The sequence below is a fragment of the Lynx canadensis genome, chromosome A3, assembly GCF_007474595.2.
Source record: "Lynx canadensis isolate LIC74 chromosome A3, mLynCan4.pri.v2, whole genome shotgun sequence".
NCBI lineage: Eukaryota > Metazoa > Chordata > Mammalia > Carnivora > Felidae > Lynx > Lynx canadensis.
In genome coordinates, this window is record NC_044305.1 from 67,413,033 (window position 1) to 67,431,722 (window position 18,690).

Genomic DNA, 18,690 nt, shown 5'->3' on the forward strand with positions numbered 1-18,690 from the left:
CATCTGCCCAGGCAGCTGTGTGTGTTATCCAGGCTCAGCAGCTGCAGGGCAGGGGGGTGACTTAGAGTTTACATAAACATTCCACTGGCCCAGCTTCAGGCTGTCCCATCTCCCTAGCATCCAAGGTTTCTAGCTTTAGGGATATAGAGGGAGTCACTTAAAGCTTGTAATCCCAATCAAGACAACCTCTGTGTGACTGTATTCCTATCTCACTTTGATACTGGCCTACAACTGCATAATCCTCTCCCCACCTTTTTTACCCAGAGGTAGTCTCTTTCATGTACTAGAATAAAAAGCCCTGAACTAGCTTTTTTATATGCCAGTAATTTCAGAAGGGATGTGCCCTCTTTGCCACAAAATTTGAGGTGTCCAGAATCAGCCTTATCATAAACCAGGGTCTGTATTGTTCTCCTAATCGGTCTCTCACCAGCTTTGCTCACCTCCAAGCCATCCTCTAGAGCTGCTGGAGTGTTGTTTGACAAAAGCAAATCTGAGTAATTTTGCTTTGAATTCGTCAGTGGTTCCCCATCCTCTGAACAACCTGGCCCAGCACTCAGAGCCCATCACAACTGTCTCTCTCTGTGTCCTCCATGTACCCATAAGTCATCTTGTTCCAGTTTTCCTGAGGGATTTCCATCCTTTGTCTCTTGCCTTTGTGCTTTCACATGAGCTATCTTGTCTTCTCAGCATGGTTTTACCCACACCTGCCTAGCCACCTCTTAGCCCTTCTCCAAAACTCAGTGGAAGTCATTTCCTCAGGAAGTCTTCTGTAAGTTCTGTTGCTGTTTAGAAACTCTTCCTTTGTGCTCCCAGAGTATTCTGTTATGTTCTCAGCTCTACCATTACATTTGCTATATTATACTTAAACATCGACTCTCTTGTGTGTTACCACCACACGGCTGTTTGTGATTTTCCCGGGTGGAATGAGCTCTTAGTTATTTTTGTATCTTCAGACTTTTGCACAATGTCTGGAACTAGATAAGTGCTCAATTAATATTTTTTTGAAGCTCAGTTAATGATGCATGGCCTGTCTTCTTGGTTACATCAAAAGCTTCAGATCTAGCTTCACATACCTCTGCAAGGCACAAAGTAGATGTACAGTAATATGTTGTTGGTTGATTCATTATAAATAGGTTGATTCCACACAAAAACAGCAGCATCCTAGTGTCACTCTTCCAGTGCCTCATCTAATTAATTGAGAATATCTTCTTAGGCTGTGTAATAACACTTTAGGGCAGATGTTTTCCCAACAGTGAGTTGTGACCCATTGGTGGGTCGTATAAACAATAAAGTGCATAAGACTAGCACTTAGAAATAAAGTAGAGTAAAATAGATAAGAAAAATCTGTATCACACATGTAAAAAAGTTAAGTATTGTTTTATTACCTATGTGACATGTACTGACTGGTTTGCAGTGTAAAAAGAGGTATTTCTTATTATGCATCTTAGTAAAAAAAAAAAAATTCTGGAAAACAATCTTTAAGAAAAGAATGAAATCCTGCACACCCTGTCATAACATTCTGGATTGAAATGTATCAGTGGAATCAGTAAGATGCCCCCCACTGGACTCAAATCAGCCAGGAGCTTGTGCCCTTTTTGTTCAGGCACTGAGCTAATCCTTAGAGAGCAAGAATTCTGTTCTGAAATGAAAGATGGTCTTCTTGCTGGGAGAGAAATAGCTTTAAAAAAAGCCTCTGTAGAGTTTTGTGTCCATTTTTTTTATTATTAAGGATTTAGACATTAGGTAAAATTTACTCTCTTGAGCCTACTTCCCTCCTTCTTTAAAAATGATGCTCTCTGATAAGGATTAGAGCTAATTGATCTTTAAGATGTCAGTTTCATACTCCATTTTGCAACTGCAATTATAGCCTAATTTAAGGTTATTATAAGTCAGTTATCCTGGAATAGGCTACAAAGGTCTTGTAGCTGCAGGGTGAATTGACTGGAATCAGTTTTCGGGAAGAAACAGGATGGCTCATTTTCTTCTTGTGTCTCTGAAAGTGACCCCATGGCTTTGGAGCTGATCTGGAGCAGGGAGTGAAGGGGCAGGAAGCTGTCGACCAGTTGACTGTTTTGAAATTTGTTTCTGCCAAAGGTTGGCAGGCACTACCTTTTTTTTTTTTTTTTCTTTTTTTTTTCTTGTTTTACTTACTCTTTTGTTGGCAAGTTTCTAAAAGCACAGCAGTGGCTGGGGTAAGTCAGTGTGGCATCCAGGAGGTTGGTGAATTTTTCCCTTGATGGCAGTTTTTTTAGAGAATAGGATGATGTGGCAATGAGTGTATGGATGGACTCCAGCCCATAGCTAGGCAGGGCTTGCAATTTGGTGGATGAAATATCCCTGAAAAATAGAAAGGAGCAAGCCTTTTTGTTTACTGTATAGGATGAAACCTCCTCTCAGCAATAGTACTGTTCTAGATTCTGAGGAATCTTTTCTCCATCTTGCCTTCCCCCTAATTCTCCATTCAGTTACTCTCATTAAGATAAAAATTCAAAATCTATGCTGTGTTTTTTTTCCTCATATGCACTCCATTATTCCTTTCAAGGTTGAGTGTAACTCCTTACACCTGTCATACATTCATTAGCATTTCTCCCCCACCCCCTTCCTTCCTCCCTCTCTCCACTTAGCAGGCATGAAATAACTACTTGCTTTGTGAGACAGTAGACACATGCAGTGACATCAGCTTTTGTGCTGTATCCCAGGGGGAAATACTCAGGGCTTCAGATGCCTCCGTCTTTGTTCAAGCCCCACAGGGTAGGTTTTCATGAAGCACAGATTGCTTATACTGTTAGGAGCTGCTTATGGCCTTAGCTGTCATCTGCCTGGGATGCAGACTGCACCTTCTCTAAAGGCAAACTGGATTCACCAGTCCAAAGCAAGCAAGCAAGCACTTGGCCAGGCAAGCAGAACTGTGTGGAAAGCTTAGGTTTTGTAAACAAGGTCCCAAACTTTTTGGCTTTTCTAGACTTGAGAGAATGTCTGAGAACAAGGTAAATGTGAAGAGGAAGAAGAGTCCGTGGAAATTTTGAAATCCTGCCCATCTCCTAAGTGGTTGCTGCTGATGCCCCCATGAAACTTTCCCAGCAGCACAGTCCCCCTCAGAAAATTGTCCCAATGCTTAGTGCCCAGCACATGGGAGGGGATCAATAGATGACTGATAGATGAACTTGACAACATGGAGCGATGGCTAGTGTGGGCCTTTGGTGGAACAGTTAAGACAGCAGAATTTACCTCAGGGGCTTCAGATTACTGCTGCTTTTGTGTCCTCGTTGATTTAGGTAACCAGTGTTCTCATCCTGCTTTATAGAGTTATCCTGGATGTGTTAGGGATACAGCACACGACTTGTGCGTGTCTGATGGGTTTTTTTTTTTTTTTTTGAGGGGGGTATATATTTTAAATTAGGATTGTAGAAAAGGCAAGGTCTTATCATGGAGGAGTAAAATTTCTCATAATATATTTTCAGTCTCAGTAGAAGACCAGTGGGGAAGTATTTTTGGGTTGTGGGTGGAAGGAACTCTCCTAGACACCACTTACATTCTAAGGGTGTAATGAGAACAGCTGCTTAATGAAATAAGACTAGGTCTGGTCCAACTGTTCTGGCCAAGACAGGGCTGGTGTCTCCAGTACTTGCAGTTATTTCTAAGCAGGTGGACCAAGCAGCTCTTCAGGCAAAGACTAGCAGGCAGGGTGTCTTATGACCACACTAACTTCATCATATACTGTGTCTGACCCAGAGGCAACTCTCTTTGGCTATCTAGTGGCTGGGTTGGTAGCCAGCTTGCTCTAAGAGCTCTGCCTACAGGGTGTGCTAGACTGCAAAGTCTTCAACCAACCTGTACGATTATGAGTCTGGTGTACTTTGAACATGAGACATACAGGACCTGTGCGGTAGGGTGGCAGAAGCTGAGACACAGCAGAGAAAACACTTGGCATGAGCCATGAGGTAGTGGAAGCAAAAATATGAGGTTGAGTAGAGAGAGAGTGAGGACTGAGAGTGATGGAAGTTAGGAAATTGAGAAGGTCTGGAGTTTTTGTGGCAGGAACTAGGAAGTAAACAGAGTCAAGGGTTGATGGTTGCAGGAATTAAGAAGTAGAGTCAGAATGGATACTGGCAGGAGCTGGGGATTAGGTGAAGTCAGGGGTTGACAGTGCTGTGGGCTAGGAACTGGATGCTGTCTGGGGTTGACAGTAGTGGGGGTTAGGAAGTAGCACAGAGGTTGACAGTGGCAGGGTAGGAAGCAGAGTCAAGAGTTAGTAGCAAATAAGGGTTAAGAAGTATTTAGGAGTTGATAGGGGCAAGAACTAAGAAATAGAGTTGGGATTAATAATGGTGGGAGTTGGAAAGTAGACAAAATCATGAGTTGATACTGGTAGGAGCTCGAGGATTAAGAATTACTGGGTTGGTTCATTCCTTCCCCTGATCAAAACTGTAAAGCCTCATGTCATCTCAGAACACAGGTGAAGTCCTTATAATGGTCACAAGGCCCTTCACGACCCAGCTGTCTGCCACCTCTCTGTCTTTATGTTCTAGAACTCTCCTCTTTGCTTGCTCTGCCACACTGGCCCCCTTTCTTTTCTTCCATTACACAAGGCAAGTTCCTGCCTCTGGGCCTTTGCTTTGCCCTTCCCTCTACCTAGAATGCCCCTCCTGCCAATACCTACATAATTTGCTCCCTCACTTATTTCAGGTGTTTGCTTAAATGACACTTTTCAGGTTAGTCTTCCCTCACCATCCTTTTTAAAATGGTAACTCTCTCTCCCTAGAACTCCTCCTTCAGCCAACTGAATTTTTCTCCCTCACAACCAGCGCCTACATCTGCATACTACATATTTTATTTACTTATTTGATTCTCGTCTGTCTTCCCCCATTCTGTGAAGGAAGGCAGACATCTTTTTTTTTTTTTTTTTTTTTCTCAACGTTTATTTATTTTTGGGACAGAGAGAGACAGAGCATGAACGGGGGAGGGGCAGAGAGAGAGGGAGACACAGAATTGGAAACAGGCTCCAGGCTCCGAGCCATCAGCCCAGAGCCTGACGCGGGGCTCGAACTCCCGGACCGCGAGATCGTGACCTGGCTGAAGTCGGACGCTTAACCGACTGCGCCACCCAGGCGCCCCCAGACATCTTTTTCTTATGCTCTGTTTCTCTCTCTCTGCCTAATCTAGTACCTAGCACACAGTAGGGACTTACAAAATCGTTATGGGGTAAATGAATGGATGAATGACTGAATGAATAAGCAAGCAAATGAACTGGATTACACTGTTCACTCTCCTTCTAGCACTTTCCTAATTTCAAAATCACCCGCTTGTTTGCCTATTTATTGCTGTCTCCCCTCGGTGACTCTAATCTCTTTAAAGGCAGGGACCAGAGCTATTATGCTCACCAGTCTCTCCGGCATGCTGCCTGGTAAACGGGATGTGTTCATTCAGTGTTTGTTGAGTGAATGAGTAACAGCATACTAGAGTAGGCAGTAAAGGGCCTGGCACCTCTGTGGAGGAAAGATGAGGTCACCCCAGGTTAGAGCTGCAGAGCCTCTGGAACCCTGTTGTCTTTTTCCTCGAAGTCTGACTACAGCTACAGTCGTTTCCTATGGGATATTCAGGATTTCCAAGGCTTTGTCAGGAGACTCTTGATTCAGTTTCCTGTTCCTTTACACTTTCTCGCATGTCCTCACACGAAACTACCAAGAGTTGAGGAAACTTGGTTCTGTTGTTTGCCTCCTCAGGGAGCCGGATGCACAGTAGCTCAGCTCTGTTTGGACAAGTGCCACGGGAAAGTCTGATCTCTGGCCTTGGATGCCCACGAGTGGATGCCAGGTGGGCAGCCTTCCCTGTGCTAGCACATGAGGTGGACCTCCATACTTGGTATTACACACTGAATTGTGTCTCCCCCAAATTCACGTGGAAGTCCTAATGCCCCAGTATTTCAGAATGTGACCTTATTTGGAAATGAAATCTTCACGGAGGTAATCGTGTTAAAATGAGGTCATTGGGATGGGCCCTGATCCAGGATGACTGGTGTCCTTATAATAGGAGGGAAATTCAGAGACAGGCAGGTAGATACACACAGAGAATGCCTCGTTAAGGCTGGAGTTACGTTGTCAGAACCAGAAGGAAGGACCAGCAGCAAGGAGAGAGGCCTGGAATAGATCCTGTCTTCACAGCCCTCAGAAGGAACGAGCCTGCCCACACCCTGATTTCAGACTCTGAGCCTCTAGAACGGAGACCATCGATTTCTGTCATTTCAGTGCCCCCAGTTAGTGTTATTGGTTAACGGCAGCCCTTTCCCATGCAGAGGCTGACTGTCCACAAACTGGGCTGGGGACAGTGTGGATGGACCCCTGGGTGGGGAGGGGAGGCAGCACCACTGTACTCACAAGATGCTAGGCCCCGTGGCCCCCCAGAAGGCTCCATTGTGCATCTTCTCCAGGTGTGTGTTTTCCTTGAGCTCCCTGTGGGGAAGGACAGTGTTCTTAGTGGGGTTGGCACTTCGTGGGTTAACAGTCACCGCTGCGTGTGCACACGTTTGGAGCAGCCTGCCTGTGCGGTGCTCAGCCGTAGAGGGAAAAGGGGGATTGTAGAAGAAGGGGAAAAGACATGCTGGTGCCAGGCTTATTGTAAAAGTGCCCGCATGTGTGTCTGGGCCCACCTTTCCCCTGCAGATTCCCCCTCACTCAGTAGAACGCTTTGTCCTGCAGCTTCAAGTCCTCACCCTTTCCTGTTCTGGAGTCGAGAAGGTTTGCTACCGCACAGCTGGGCGGGGATGGAAGTGCTGCTCCAGTGTTCAAGGCTGAAGGGTGGAGGCGCAGCCTGCTCTGTATCAGGTGCTCAGCTGCCCTGACCTTGGAGGCCTCAGAGCTGGTTAATAGCAATATGCTGAAGTTTGCAAATACTTACTTGAAAAGAAAAAGTAGGGTCCAAAGTTACCCTTTTCAGATATGCATTCTCACTGGGTAGGAAAGGGGAGGAAGGACAGCCTGTGCAGAAAATTGCCCTACACCCAGCATGCCCCACTCGGGGTTCCGTGTTGGGTACATGATAGTCCTCAGGTGTGTGTGTTGAGGACCACTGCTGTTAAGGCTGTGGCACGACCAGACGCTGCTATGCAGTAGCTACTCGAGGCTTCTGTTCCTTGAGCTCCAAGCAGCTCAGGGTGAACTGTTCAGGAATAGCTCAGCTTGGTGCTGCTGAGCAGCCTGCTCTGGGCCCTCATGCTGGTGTCGCCAAGCCCAGGCCCCTCTCTGGGTGGACGAGGGAGCTGGGAGCGGGGTCCCTGGGCTCAGGCTTGCCAGCCTTCTTTTGAGCACTTTCTTTCTACAACAGAAGAGTGGTGACTCAGGGCATTCTGGAAAATGCATCCATTGTCGATGTGATGATTTGAAGCATAGCAGGATTGTCCTGCATCACTGTTACAGTGTTACATGGCAAAACAAATAGACCAACACTCACTCTCCCCTCCCTTGCAGGAGGCATAGGCAATTACCTGGTTCATCTCCTAGCTCTCCATCTTCTTCATTGTCTTCCTGCATGTCTCCACATCACGCCTGCCATTTAAAAACTGCAACCCCCCCTGCATCTCACTCCCTGGGTGGCTGTTTTCCACATGCTTCTACTAAGCGTTCTCCTCAGAAATCCTCAGCCCTTCCATCAGAATGCACCCGTCAGTCTCACACAGTCCAATCCCCTGGGTGTATTTCTACTTTCAAAGAGATGAGGTTGTCAGAGTCAATTGCTGTTTAAGATCTAAATCAAAAGAAAATTTCCTTCCCAAACCTCCATGGCTCTTTTCCCTGATTTGGTTTGTTTTAATTATGTTCTGTTATGGTCATAAATCATCGAAATGGGGCTCTGTGAGCAAATAATCGTCATGTCAGCCAGGTCAAATTAATTGCTCAAATTTCATGACAGAACTTTTCACGTGTTTTATTAAAAGATCTTTCTGTGTACTGATAACTCCGCAGTATGTAACTCGGTTAAAAACAAATCAGATTCGTCTACCACGTTTTCCTAGGGGTCACTTTCAGGTTCTCAAGTGACACAGCCTTCCAGGTATGAGAAGCACACACAGGATAACCTCTTGAAGCACAGTGGGAGAACCCCCGAGCCCCACCCAAAATTTTCACAAGTGGGGTGCTCTGAGAATGACAAGGGGTGACTCTCAGAACCCTGGAGGCGTCTGAGGGCAACCCTCTGGTGCTGTGTTTCTGCACCCTGTCCTAACTTAGTTAGGTAGAAAATTCAAGAACTTTGTAGGGCTTTGGTGTCATCATTCTGAACAACTTTGGACAGGCCCATTTGTGAGGAAGGTGTAGAAACTGGGTTGAAGGTACACTTTGAAAATTTTGCTTGACAGTTTTGAAACCTACTCCCCCCTTCAATCCTTCAGGGGACCTCCTTGCCCTTAGAAGAGAATTTAGAATCTTTTCCATTGCCCCTGAGTTTTGCGTGGTTTGCTCGCTCTCCATCTCTAGGTTTGTCTCATACTGGTTTCCCATTGTTGATGACCCTCCAGTCACACTGGCCTCCTCTTAATTCCTGGAGCTTACAACTACTTTTCTTTGCCACTTCAGGACCTTTGCACATCCTGTTCCCCCTTCCCATGACACGCTTCCCCTCACTATTGCCATAGTGCACTCTTTGTCATCTTCTGGGTTCAGCCTACGTTTCATGGCCCAGGGATAGCCTACATCCATGGCCAGGCTATCCCTGGACACCTAACCTAAAGCCAGACAGCCCCTGAAAGGCATCTGAAAGATCTCAGTAATGGGTTATTTCCTTCATAGTATATATTCCTATCTGCAGTAAGTTCATTTATTTACTTGCCTTTTTGTCTGTCTCTTCTGCTAGAACAGAAGCTTCATGAGGACAAGGACTCTTTCCACTCTGCCATTGCAGACCCAGCTCCCTAACATGGTGCCTAATATATACTGGCGATGCTTAATGTTTGTTGAATGAATAAATGAATGAAATTGATTTGTTTTCTTGGCAAACTGATTTGTGTTCTTGGTTTCCTCTTTCTTGCAACAGTAAGATGTGGGGGATACAGAATCTTGACTAGTTGAACTTTTTGAGGTACACATCCCATTTTGGCATCCCTGATGCAGCTGGGACACTGCTGATGAAGGCCCTCTTGACTGACGTCCTGTTTTCTCTGACCTCCCAAGGATGTTTTCTGCTGGTTTTCCTCCCACTCTGTTTGCTTTTGCTCTGCTTCTCTTCCTTCTCTCTTGGTGTCCCCCAATTTTATATTCAGTTCTCTTACTCTGCCCCCTCATCCAGGTTACCTCAGCCACAAAGGCCTTCAGTTACCCCCTCTATTCAGATAGCCGATATCTGTCTCTCGCCTGTACAACCCCCACCCCAACCACTGTCCTTTCTGCCAACAGATGAACCTTCTTTAAGCACCCTCATACTTCATTCCCATCCCAGAACTTTCAACGGCCTCTCATTTTCTATAAAAGAGAGTCCTAATCCTTTACTGTGGCATCTAAGGCCCTTCCTGCTTTGTTCCTAACCCACATCTAGTTCTTTCTAAAAGGTACTGTTTGCTGTTCTGTGAACACATGCTTCCCCCTCTGGGCCATTCTCTTTGTTGTCCTCTGCTTGGGATGCATTTTCCTTCTGTCTTTACCTGTCCAACTGAGGCCCAGCTCAGAGTCTACATCTCTCAGGAGGCTTTCTCTAATTTCCTTCTTTTCTGCCTTTGAAATCCCAGAAGACTTTACTTCTCTCAGGGGAGGCATCACACTTTGCCTTCTGTTTTAGTTACTACTTAGTATACAGTTTATATACCATCTGGCAATGCTTCTTCCTAGGCCATAAGCTCCTGTGGGGCAAACACCAGGCCTTACTCATTTTCATTTCCACCCCAAATGTAGCATATTCCTTCAAACATAGCTGATGCTTGGCAAACCCTTGTTGAGTGAATAACTGCATGAGGCATCTGAAAGTACTGTGCCAGGAGAGGATATGCCTCTGATTTAAATTTGGCAGAAACAGATTCAATTGGCTAGAGTGAACTCTTCATTAGATTCAAGTCAACAAGAAAATGAGGGAAATTTTTCTCCATGATAGGAAGCTATCATTTCTTGAGCACTTGGTATGTGCCAGACTCAGACTAAGACCATAAAAATATAATTATTTTTCCTTCACTCATTCATTTGTAATTAATTAGCTGTGCAATGTAATAAATGATAAATGAGCACCTACTCTGTGCTAGGCACTGTGTTAAGTACTGAGGATACAAAACAGACCTTTTCATTTTGGTGGGGATCTCCTCAAAATAAGCCTATTAATAGCTCTATTTCATGGATGAGAACACTGTGGCTGGGATAGGTTAAGTAACTTGCTCGTGATCAAGCTGATAAATACTGGCATTGGAGTTTAAGACCCAGTTAGTGACTCTTAGATCTGTTCTCATAACCACCAAGCTCTGTAGCATGGTACCAATATACTAGAGTATTTAATTAATATGTATAGTTAAAATAAATAGTATGTTGTAAAGACTTATGTTACCCAACTTGGCAGCCTCAGCATCTCCTGGAAGCTTGCTCAAATTATAAATTCTCAAGCTCTACCCTAGCCGCAATGAAGCAAAGTCTCTGGAGGTGGGGCCTAGGAATCTGTGTTTTAACAATCTGCACCTTATTCTTGTGTGTGTTAAAGTATGAGAAGCACTGGTATAGACTACGGTTGATACAACGTATCATAAAAGTCTTTTCATTTGTTTTCCTTAATTTTGGCTTCAGTTGAGCTTTTCAGGCTCAAGTTTTCAATAGTTTGCTTAGTTTTTATTATATCCAACTGTAGGGTGATTGTTACCTTACTCCTACCTGTTAGGGTTCAAATGGCCCCAGCCCCAGTAGGCTTTGTAAATGAGCCACTCTTTTAGTAAAGAAGCCGTAGAAGGAAAGAGAGGTGGGAAACAATGAAGGATAGTTAGTAGGGATGCTCTCCTTGAGTTAAATGCTGTTAACTCTGGGGACTGAGTGCAATGTGGTGTAAGCACAAGGGCCCCTCACCCTGTGGAAAATGCTCCCCATACCCGCCCCACCCCAGCAGTAGGGGGATGGGACTGCAAGGGTGCTTGTTGTGGCTGATTAGGCGGGTAAATGGGATTGCCAGTTTTCTCTGCAGGGGGGCTGGGGGAAGAATTCTGAAATCGTGCTGACTCTAACATGCCATCAACCTGAGCGAAGGGGCTAGAGAGGGAGGCTGTGAGATGAAACTAAAAGTAGGGTGTTGAATATTTTAACAAACTGTCAACTTGAATGTCTCCGGGCTGCATCTGTGTTTGAAATCAGGGTGCTCTGGGGTTTCTAGCCAGCCAGTTGCCTAGTAACATGCGTGAAACACTGAGGACTAGCCACTTGAAAGTTTATTTTTGTCCTGAGTTAGTTGCTGAAGATTGAATGTGATCTGGTAGCCAGAGTAATATTTCATTTTTATTCATGAGCTGGGGAAATAGCACATACTTACAGGGAGATCAGCGTCGTCCCGTTGAAGGCATGACTTTGTATTTCTTCAAACCCATTTCCATATAGTTTGCTGAAGGGAGAGGAGAGAGGATTTAGCAGTGAAAGCAGCACATTTTGGAATCACACATTCTTCCTTCTGTGACATTTACTACTAAGATAATTACTGGCGTATGCAACATTCACCTCTGTCTAACGTTTTAGATTCTGAGGACCTGGTGAGAGGGAGCTGGGTTTTTCTCTTTTTTTCTTCTTGCTCTAGTTTGGCTTCACCTCCACCACTCTAGTTTGGCAGCAGCAACACCAATTTATTACGTGTTTATTAAGTGCCAGGTACTTGACCAGCTATTCGACATCGATTTTATGACTTAATCCTCATTGCCATTTCCATTTTACTGATGAGAAAGCGATGTCTCACTGTCGTCGTGCTGTCTGCTCAAGCTTAAAGAAAGCAGCGGCGGAAGCAGAAATAGTGGCCAGAACCGTCCAATGCTCAAGTCTTGCCTCTGCCTCCTCAGGCCTGTGTGGGCATGTGTGCTTTCTGGGAGGCTGAAAGCGGACGGCAGAGGAAGGCTCTGGCATGGAGTTAGCTTTTCCTTTTCTTGGGATGAGTATGTGTTTTGGTTGCTGCCATATTTGTCTCCATAACCAAGAAGATTTCCGTGCCTGTAAACAGTTCTTTAAGACGAATTAGTGGATAGCGAAATCAATTTAGTCGGGTGCAGTCGGCATTTCGCAAAATGAGATAGAACAGAATGGGACAAAATGGAAGATACTGGAGTGTGTTGCATGTAATTAGGGTAGTACTACATATGGAATTTTGTTCCACCATTTTTGTATGTTACATACTTAAAAGTATACGTACACATATACATAGAAACATCTACATCTGTTCAGAGTAAGACACAAGAGGCTCCTCAGAAGACAGATGTCAGGAAATGTTGGAGCCTGCAACAAACTTGGAGAGGATCAAGTGGCACGCTTTTATTTTATAAAGAAGGGAAGAGTCTCGGAAAGGAAAATGGCTTGTCTAAAGCCCACAAGAGGCAGAAATGGGACCAGAGCACACGGTGTCTGGGGCTACTTCCAGCATGTCAGTTTCACTGCTTGCTACTACTTTTCTACCCTGAGATATCCAAACGGCCCCTCTTCCTCTTCCTGGGGGGCTATGCTTAAATACCATGTTCGTGTGTGGCCCTTCCTGGCTGCCCATTTAAACTACCATCCTCCCTTCTCCCAGCATTCCTGCATTCCCATCCCCCTTTGTTGACTTGTTTTTCCTCTGTGGCTTTATCAGCATCTGACCCTGGATTATAACATACTTGTTTATCATCTACCTTCCCCAGCAGTTAGCTTCATGAGCACAAGGATTTGAAACTGTTCTGTTCCTTGCAGAATCCCCTGTATCTAGAGTAGTGCCTGGCACTTGGGAGGATTACAATAAGAATATGTTAAATGAACTGGATGAACAAATGGGTGTATGTAAGATGAATTTCTAATCATAGCCAACCGGGCAAGTTTGAAAGGCACAGTCTTAGAAATATTTATGTAAGTCCTTCATGCACAATGATGTAATACTCAAGTGAGAAAGGACTATATAGTATAACATCAAATTAAACTCCAGCATCTGGCAAGACCCTAGCTTCCCTTTAAGGGGTTGCTGGTAGTTGCATGGCCATGTCATGGGTGGGCTGGTGGGTGTGACTTGAGAAACCCTGTTCCACATGGCTGTTGACTGCAAGGTTTCTCTAGCCTTTGTTAAAGAAAACAAACATGGAATTCTGTCTTGTGGTGTGTGTGTGTGTGTGTGGTGTATATTTGGGGGTGGGGGTCTCTTTCCATCAATCCACAGCACATCTGAGACAAACCAGCATATAAATAAGCAGGACTCAGGGTTGAAGCATGATGTTTGAACACTGGAATTCAGAAAATACAGAGATTACAGAATAATTCATAAGGTCTCCTTATTAATTTTAGTTCAGATCGAACAGGGGAAGTGTATTTAATTCATTTTGTAAAACCCCCGGGTGTCTCATAATGCTTGCTCCCTAGCAGAAGCTTAGTCAAAAGGCTGGGTGGAGCAGTGGCCTCACCCTTCCACGTGAGGAAGAGCCTTCTCTGGCTTCTCCTGCTCTCATGTGCTTTCTTCTAGAATTCTGAATTTACAACTTCACATATGAGCTCTCAGCCAGGATTACTGGCTGCCATTTTTTTCAGTAGTTTTCTTTCCTCATGTATATGATAGAATTGGAGGGGCTAGGTACTTTCTTGGTTTATGCCTGTTGCCTTGTGCAGTTACACACAATCTTCTTGCCTCCTTAGCAGCTCAATCCCACTGGAAGTCTTTTTTTTTTTTATTTTACATTTAGAATATTATTCTTTGGCAGTCCTTTATCATTTGGGAGTTTGAATTCCTTTATAGCAATCTCTTGTAGATAAAGGAATCATATTGTTCTTTTCTCAGAACTTCTTTGAAATTGGATTTCTTGGAGTCCAAGCCAATGTTTGCCAAAGCATTTCCCTTCATCTCCTGACTCAGAATCAACCGGAGCTGCTTGCCAGAAATGCAGACTCAGACCTACTGACCAGGTGCACTGCAGATCTGTGGAATCAAAATCTGGTGGTGGTATCCAGGAATTTGCACTTTTATAACAAGCTCTCCCAGTGAGCCTTGGGCATCCATCCCACTTTGGGGCCTTTGCCCTAGGTTACAGCATTGGATGATATAGCTCTCACCATTTCCATATACAGATCAGATGGTCTGCTGGACAGAACTGAGTCCAGAGTCTGGTCCCCTTACCACTGTCTCTACCTTCTAAGTGATGAAGTTACATGTATAGTGAATTTAAAAAAAAGTAGCCCCTACTCTGTTTTGAGCAAAGCAAAGCTGCCAGCAGTTGTCTGGATACCCATTCTCTGTCATTTTTATGTGCTGTTCTTATCCTAGTTTTGATATATATTAGAATTTTGTACTTTTTTTTTTTTTTTGGTGGGGCTTACAATGCCATTGTTCTAAGTGAAGCTTCATGGTTAAGGTTGCAAGTAATTCAATCCAACTGCCTGGGCTTGAATCCCAGCTCCACTACTTATTAGCTGAGTTACTTTATTCAGTCATCTCACCTCTCTGTGTCTTAATTTCCAAATCTGAAAATAGGGATGATAATAATAGTATTGACCCCAAAAGACTGTTGTGTGGATTAAAATGCATAACATATGTTAAACACTTTGAAAGAAGCCCTGGAACACAGTAAATGCTTAATGTGTTGCCATTATTATTATTATTAATTATTATTATTATATCTTGTAGGAGCCTCCGTCTCTCTGTCCAGAATAGAGGGCAGGGGTTTCCCTTGTCCTGCTCTGGACAGGATTTCTGTGAAATGCAGCAGTCTGTTTAATTGAACTGTTCAATGGGGTAGAGGTGTTCCTGCTCCTGGTGGAGGAGGTCATTTTAGTGGCCTGGGCTGCCCCACATGTACTCAATCTCCAAAGGTCCGCCGACACCTTTGGTCTGTGTTGGCATCATTGACATTTTTGTATTGGGACATTTTTTCATGTCTTTTTTTAATAGCTTGGGTCCTACTTGTCCCGACTTCCCAGAGAATGGAGCTCACCGTTTCCTTTTTAGTTGTTGCTCTTCAGCTTTGTTCTTAGCAGTCACGCACAATAGAATGTGTTGCCTTGTTTTGATTAAAAGAGTGGCTTCCTTACTTTGGAGAAGTTACAAATGTGAGTGGGAGGCCTCATGCTGTCAGGCCTGCACAATGCTTTAAAATGCCCCTTAAAACAGCTGGAGAGTCACTTCAGATAACTTTTTTCCCAAGACTTCATGGTGTCAGAATTAAATGAGGACAGCTTCCCTTGCCTTGGGGATGCAGTCACACGCACAGAAATGGTTTCTCCCCCTCTCCTGTATGACAATAGCTGCACCTTACTTTAAAGCATTGTCTGTGTTCTCTATTCAAATGTCAGTAATTGTGACTCAAAAAGAGAGAATGTCACCTTTTTATTCAAAATAAGATTCAGGCTTTAGGACTTAATCACAGATGATACTCTAATTGTGAATCCTGCCTTAAAACAAACTCCTAATATTCCTGGGGCTCTAAAAGCATTTTCTGGCGTTTTAACAGTATTAGATGGTCTTCCATAGTTCCCTTTTAGATCATATAACCACCTAGTTTTTGGATGATTTTAAAGAAGAAAGCTTAATTTATGTTTGCAGATCTGCAGGGTCTCAAAAAGTGGCCTCAGGGTTTCTATTTTAGAAAATATGCCCTATGGTGGTATATCTATAAGCAAATTTTTATCAAATGACTATACAAATACCTACCTAAAGAACAGGGATCCTAAATTCACCTCTTTCTTCTTCCTGTGGTATTTTTCTGCAGTCCTTTTATGTATGAATAATTCTTGTGTATGAAGTATATGGAGACACTTCTTTAGTGGATGTCCTGGCAGTGGTTGTATGGATAACTGTCACCAGTCACTGTCATCAGGCCAATCTCTATATGCTGCCATGACCCTGGTTTTGAATGTTCATCAGAATTCCCCCACTTCTGTGGGTCTCACATTCCCAATGGCAAGGGAACCCTCTCTCTGAAGTGGGCATACCTCCTGTGTTTTGGCAGCATGGAGTTGTTATGTTCCCCCTCAAGTTGCCCTCAGCCAAGTTCATGTGGATTATTATTATGATGGATTATAATATATTGAATAAAATTTTTGAAAAATCTACTTCCATAGTGATATTTAAAAAGAGCGAGATTGAGAGAGAGAGGATTCTTTTTTTATGGAAGAGCATTGGTAATAAATGTGGAAGAATGATGAGATTTAAAACTTCCATTTTGTAATACCCTACATAACTGAATAATCAGCAAATGCTGAAACCGTCAGATGAAGGGTTATTGGCCAACAGGCTAGCAGCATCAACTCAAAGTCTCCCACCATGCTTTATTATTAATGACAAAGGGAAACATGTGCTCTTACAATGAAGATGTCTGGCAGTCACCACTTTAACGAAATGGCCAAGGAGCATGGCACGACATGCTTTCTGGTTTGATGCACTGGGAGAGATACAGCATGCCCTTTGCAATGTTCTTGCAGAAAAGTTGACCTGAATCTAATCCTGACAATACAGTCAAATGAATCCAGATAACTGGCCTGGGCTCCTTCAAGGAATTGGTGTCATACAGAACAGAGGAAGGCAGGGGAGCGGATCTTGGGGTGGAGGTGAGGTGGGGAGGACTAAAGAGACATAATAGTGAAAATGCAATGCATAAACTTTGATTGGAGTCTGAGTTTAAAAACAATCTATAAAGGACTTTTTCATTGGAATGTGGAGTATGGGTTGGAGGATGCCATTAAATTCAAGTTCATTTTTTTAGGTATAATGGTGTAGTTATGTAGAATGTCCCTGTTTTGGGGAGATACATGCTGAAATGTTTAAGGTATGAAGCATCATAATATCTATAAACTTCTTTTGGATGGTTTGGCCAAAAGGAAATGTGTTGTGTATACTTAAGATACATAGAGATGGGGTGGGCGTGGCAAGCTGTTAATTGGTGGTAAATCTAGGTAAGATGTAAAGGGGTATCATTGGAAAGACAAATGGAAAGTGACTCCGTTTTTCCATTAAAAATTTTCAAATAAATAATATTAAAAAAAAAGATGAAACAGGATGGTCTAAAACAAGTGGCTTGCTGAATATTAGCTTTTAATCATGGCGATGCTGTGTAGTTGACACGACACGATTGGATTTGCACCAAAGGTATTAATAATCCCACTGGATACACAGAGACAGAGGCATGTCTGGGTGGTATAATTGACTAAGGTTCATAGACACAGAGCCGGGACTAGAATCCAGGCTTTCTGTCTTAACGCCCAGCAGCCTCTTGAGTGTGACTTATGACAGGTGCAACCTGGAATCTTGTCATCCTTTGCCATGCATTCTTTCTCTGAAGGGCCTTAGGGAGTTAGTTGCCATGACCTTTCCTTCTCTTTGTAGAGTTCAGACATGAATCAAAGTTGTCTCTTTTTTGAGACTGGTATGACCAGTCACCTAGAATATTTTAAAGGTGGTGCAATGCAGCCAAATCCTGCTCACTCGGGGGGGTACATTTCAAGGTGGCCTCTTGAGGAGATTTAATGAAAAGCCAAAGTGGCTATAAAGGGACGTAAGAGTATAATGCATAGTTTTAGCATTAGCCCCACTGAGCTTCTCTAGCATCAAGTGAAGTGTTCTGTTTTCATTAAATGAGCTCACAGTTGGTAAAGATTTAGGTGGGGGGAGGGCAGGAAAGGCTCCACAAAAAGCAAAATTTCAAATACTACTAATAATGAAGAGATAAGGCCTGCTTTCATTATTTTCTAATTAGGGAGTTGAACTTTATAGCTGAGAAAATAAGGCTTTCCTCTTTAAGTGTAATACCCTTTTTCCAGCAGGGTGCTCCACGGGATCCTTCACTTACAGAAGGGCCCATTCAGCTGAGAACAAGTGCCAAGCAAATGACTAATTGCTCCCCTTCCAGATGAAGGGCTGAGAGTGAGGAAGGAATGGAAGCACAATGCCCCCTCCCCCTGGGGCCACCTAGGAGAGGTGGATCTGCAATCCTCATTAACTTCAGAGGTGGGGCAATTATGCCCTGCTGGTAGGCACTATTCTTCTTAAAATCATAACTAACATAAGTTAATGGCCCCATAATAAAAATACTGTGCAGCTCTCATGTGCACATGCTGAAATGTGATGTGTGAAAGGAATCTTTGGTTGTTCCTTGAGTTTGGTAGGGTGGTCCCATCCTAGGAGCTCACAGAATCCTGTGGATCATCCTAACATTTGTTTCCGTGTTGATCATTCTCCACATCTTCTGTCCTTTCATTCCATTTCCACTTCATTCCAATGGCTGCATGTTTACTTGGAAGGAGTGCCAATTGGTTCCTGATTATTTTTAGATTTAGGTCAAACTCAAAGGGAGTCTTGAACATTTGTGATGTTTGAATAAAGGCTACTCTGTTGGGTGGTTTCTTCTTCTTACTACTTTTATCAGAGTTACTTCTTAGCTTTTAATCCTGTATCCCAGCTTTCAAGACTCAGTAATCCAATTTCCCTTCCACCCCTGCCATTTATCTAAACCTATTTCCTGTTTCTTTAGCTGGACGTTTATTCCCAATAAGTAAGACTCATCTTGTTTTCCTTTTTTCCACAGCCGTGCTTTTGCTCATGCTA

General features: G+C 43.7%; 1 protein-coding gene across 1 annotated transcript in view; it reads right to left on the reverse strand.

Moving 5' to 3' along the window:
* Positions 1-18,690, reverse strand: part of LHCGR (luteinizing hormone/choriogonadotropin receptor) — a 54,982-nt gene that overhangs the window by 7,550 nt on the left and 28,742 nt on the right. The window contains exons 7-9 of the mRNA XM_030309031.1: positions 11,476-11,544; positions 6,375-6,449; positions 2,152-2,337 (exon numbers count right to left, since the gene is read on the reverse strand). Of these exons, the coding sequence (XP_030164891.1) occupies positions 2,152-2,337; positions 6,375-6,449; positions 11,476-11,544 (330 nt within the window). The remainder of the gene's footprint in view (positions 1-2,151; positions 2,338-6,374; positions 6,450-11,475; positions 11,545-18,690) is intronic.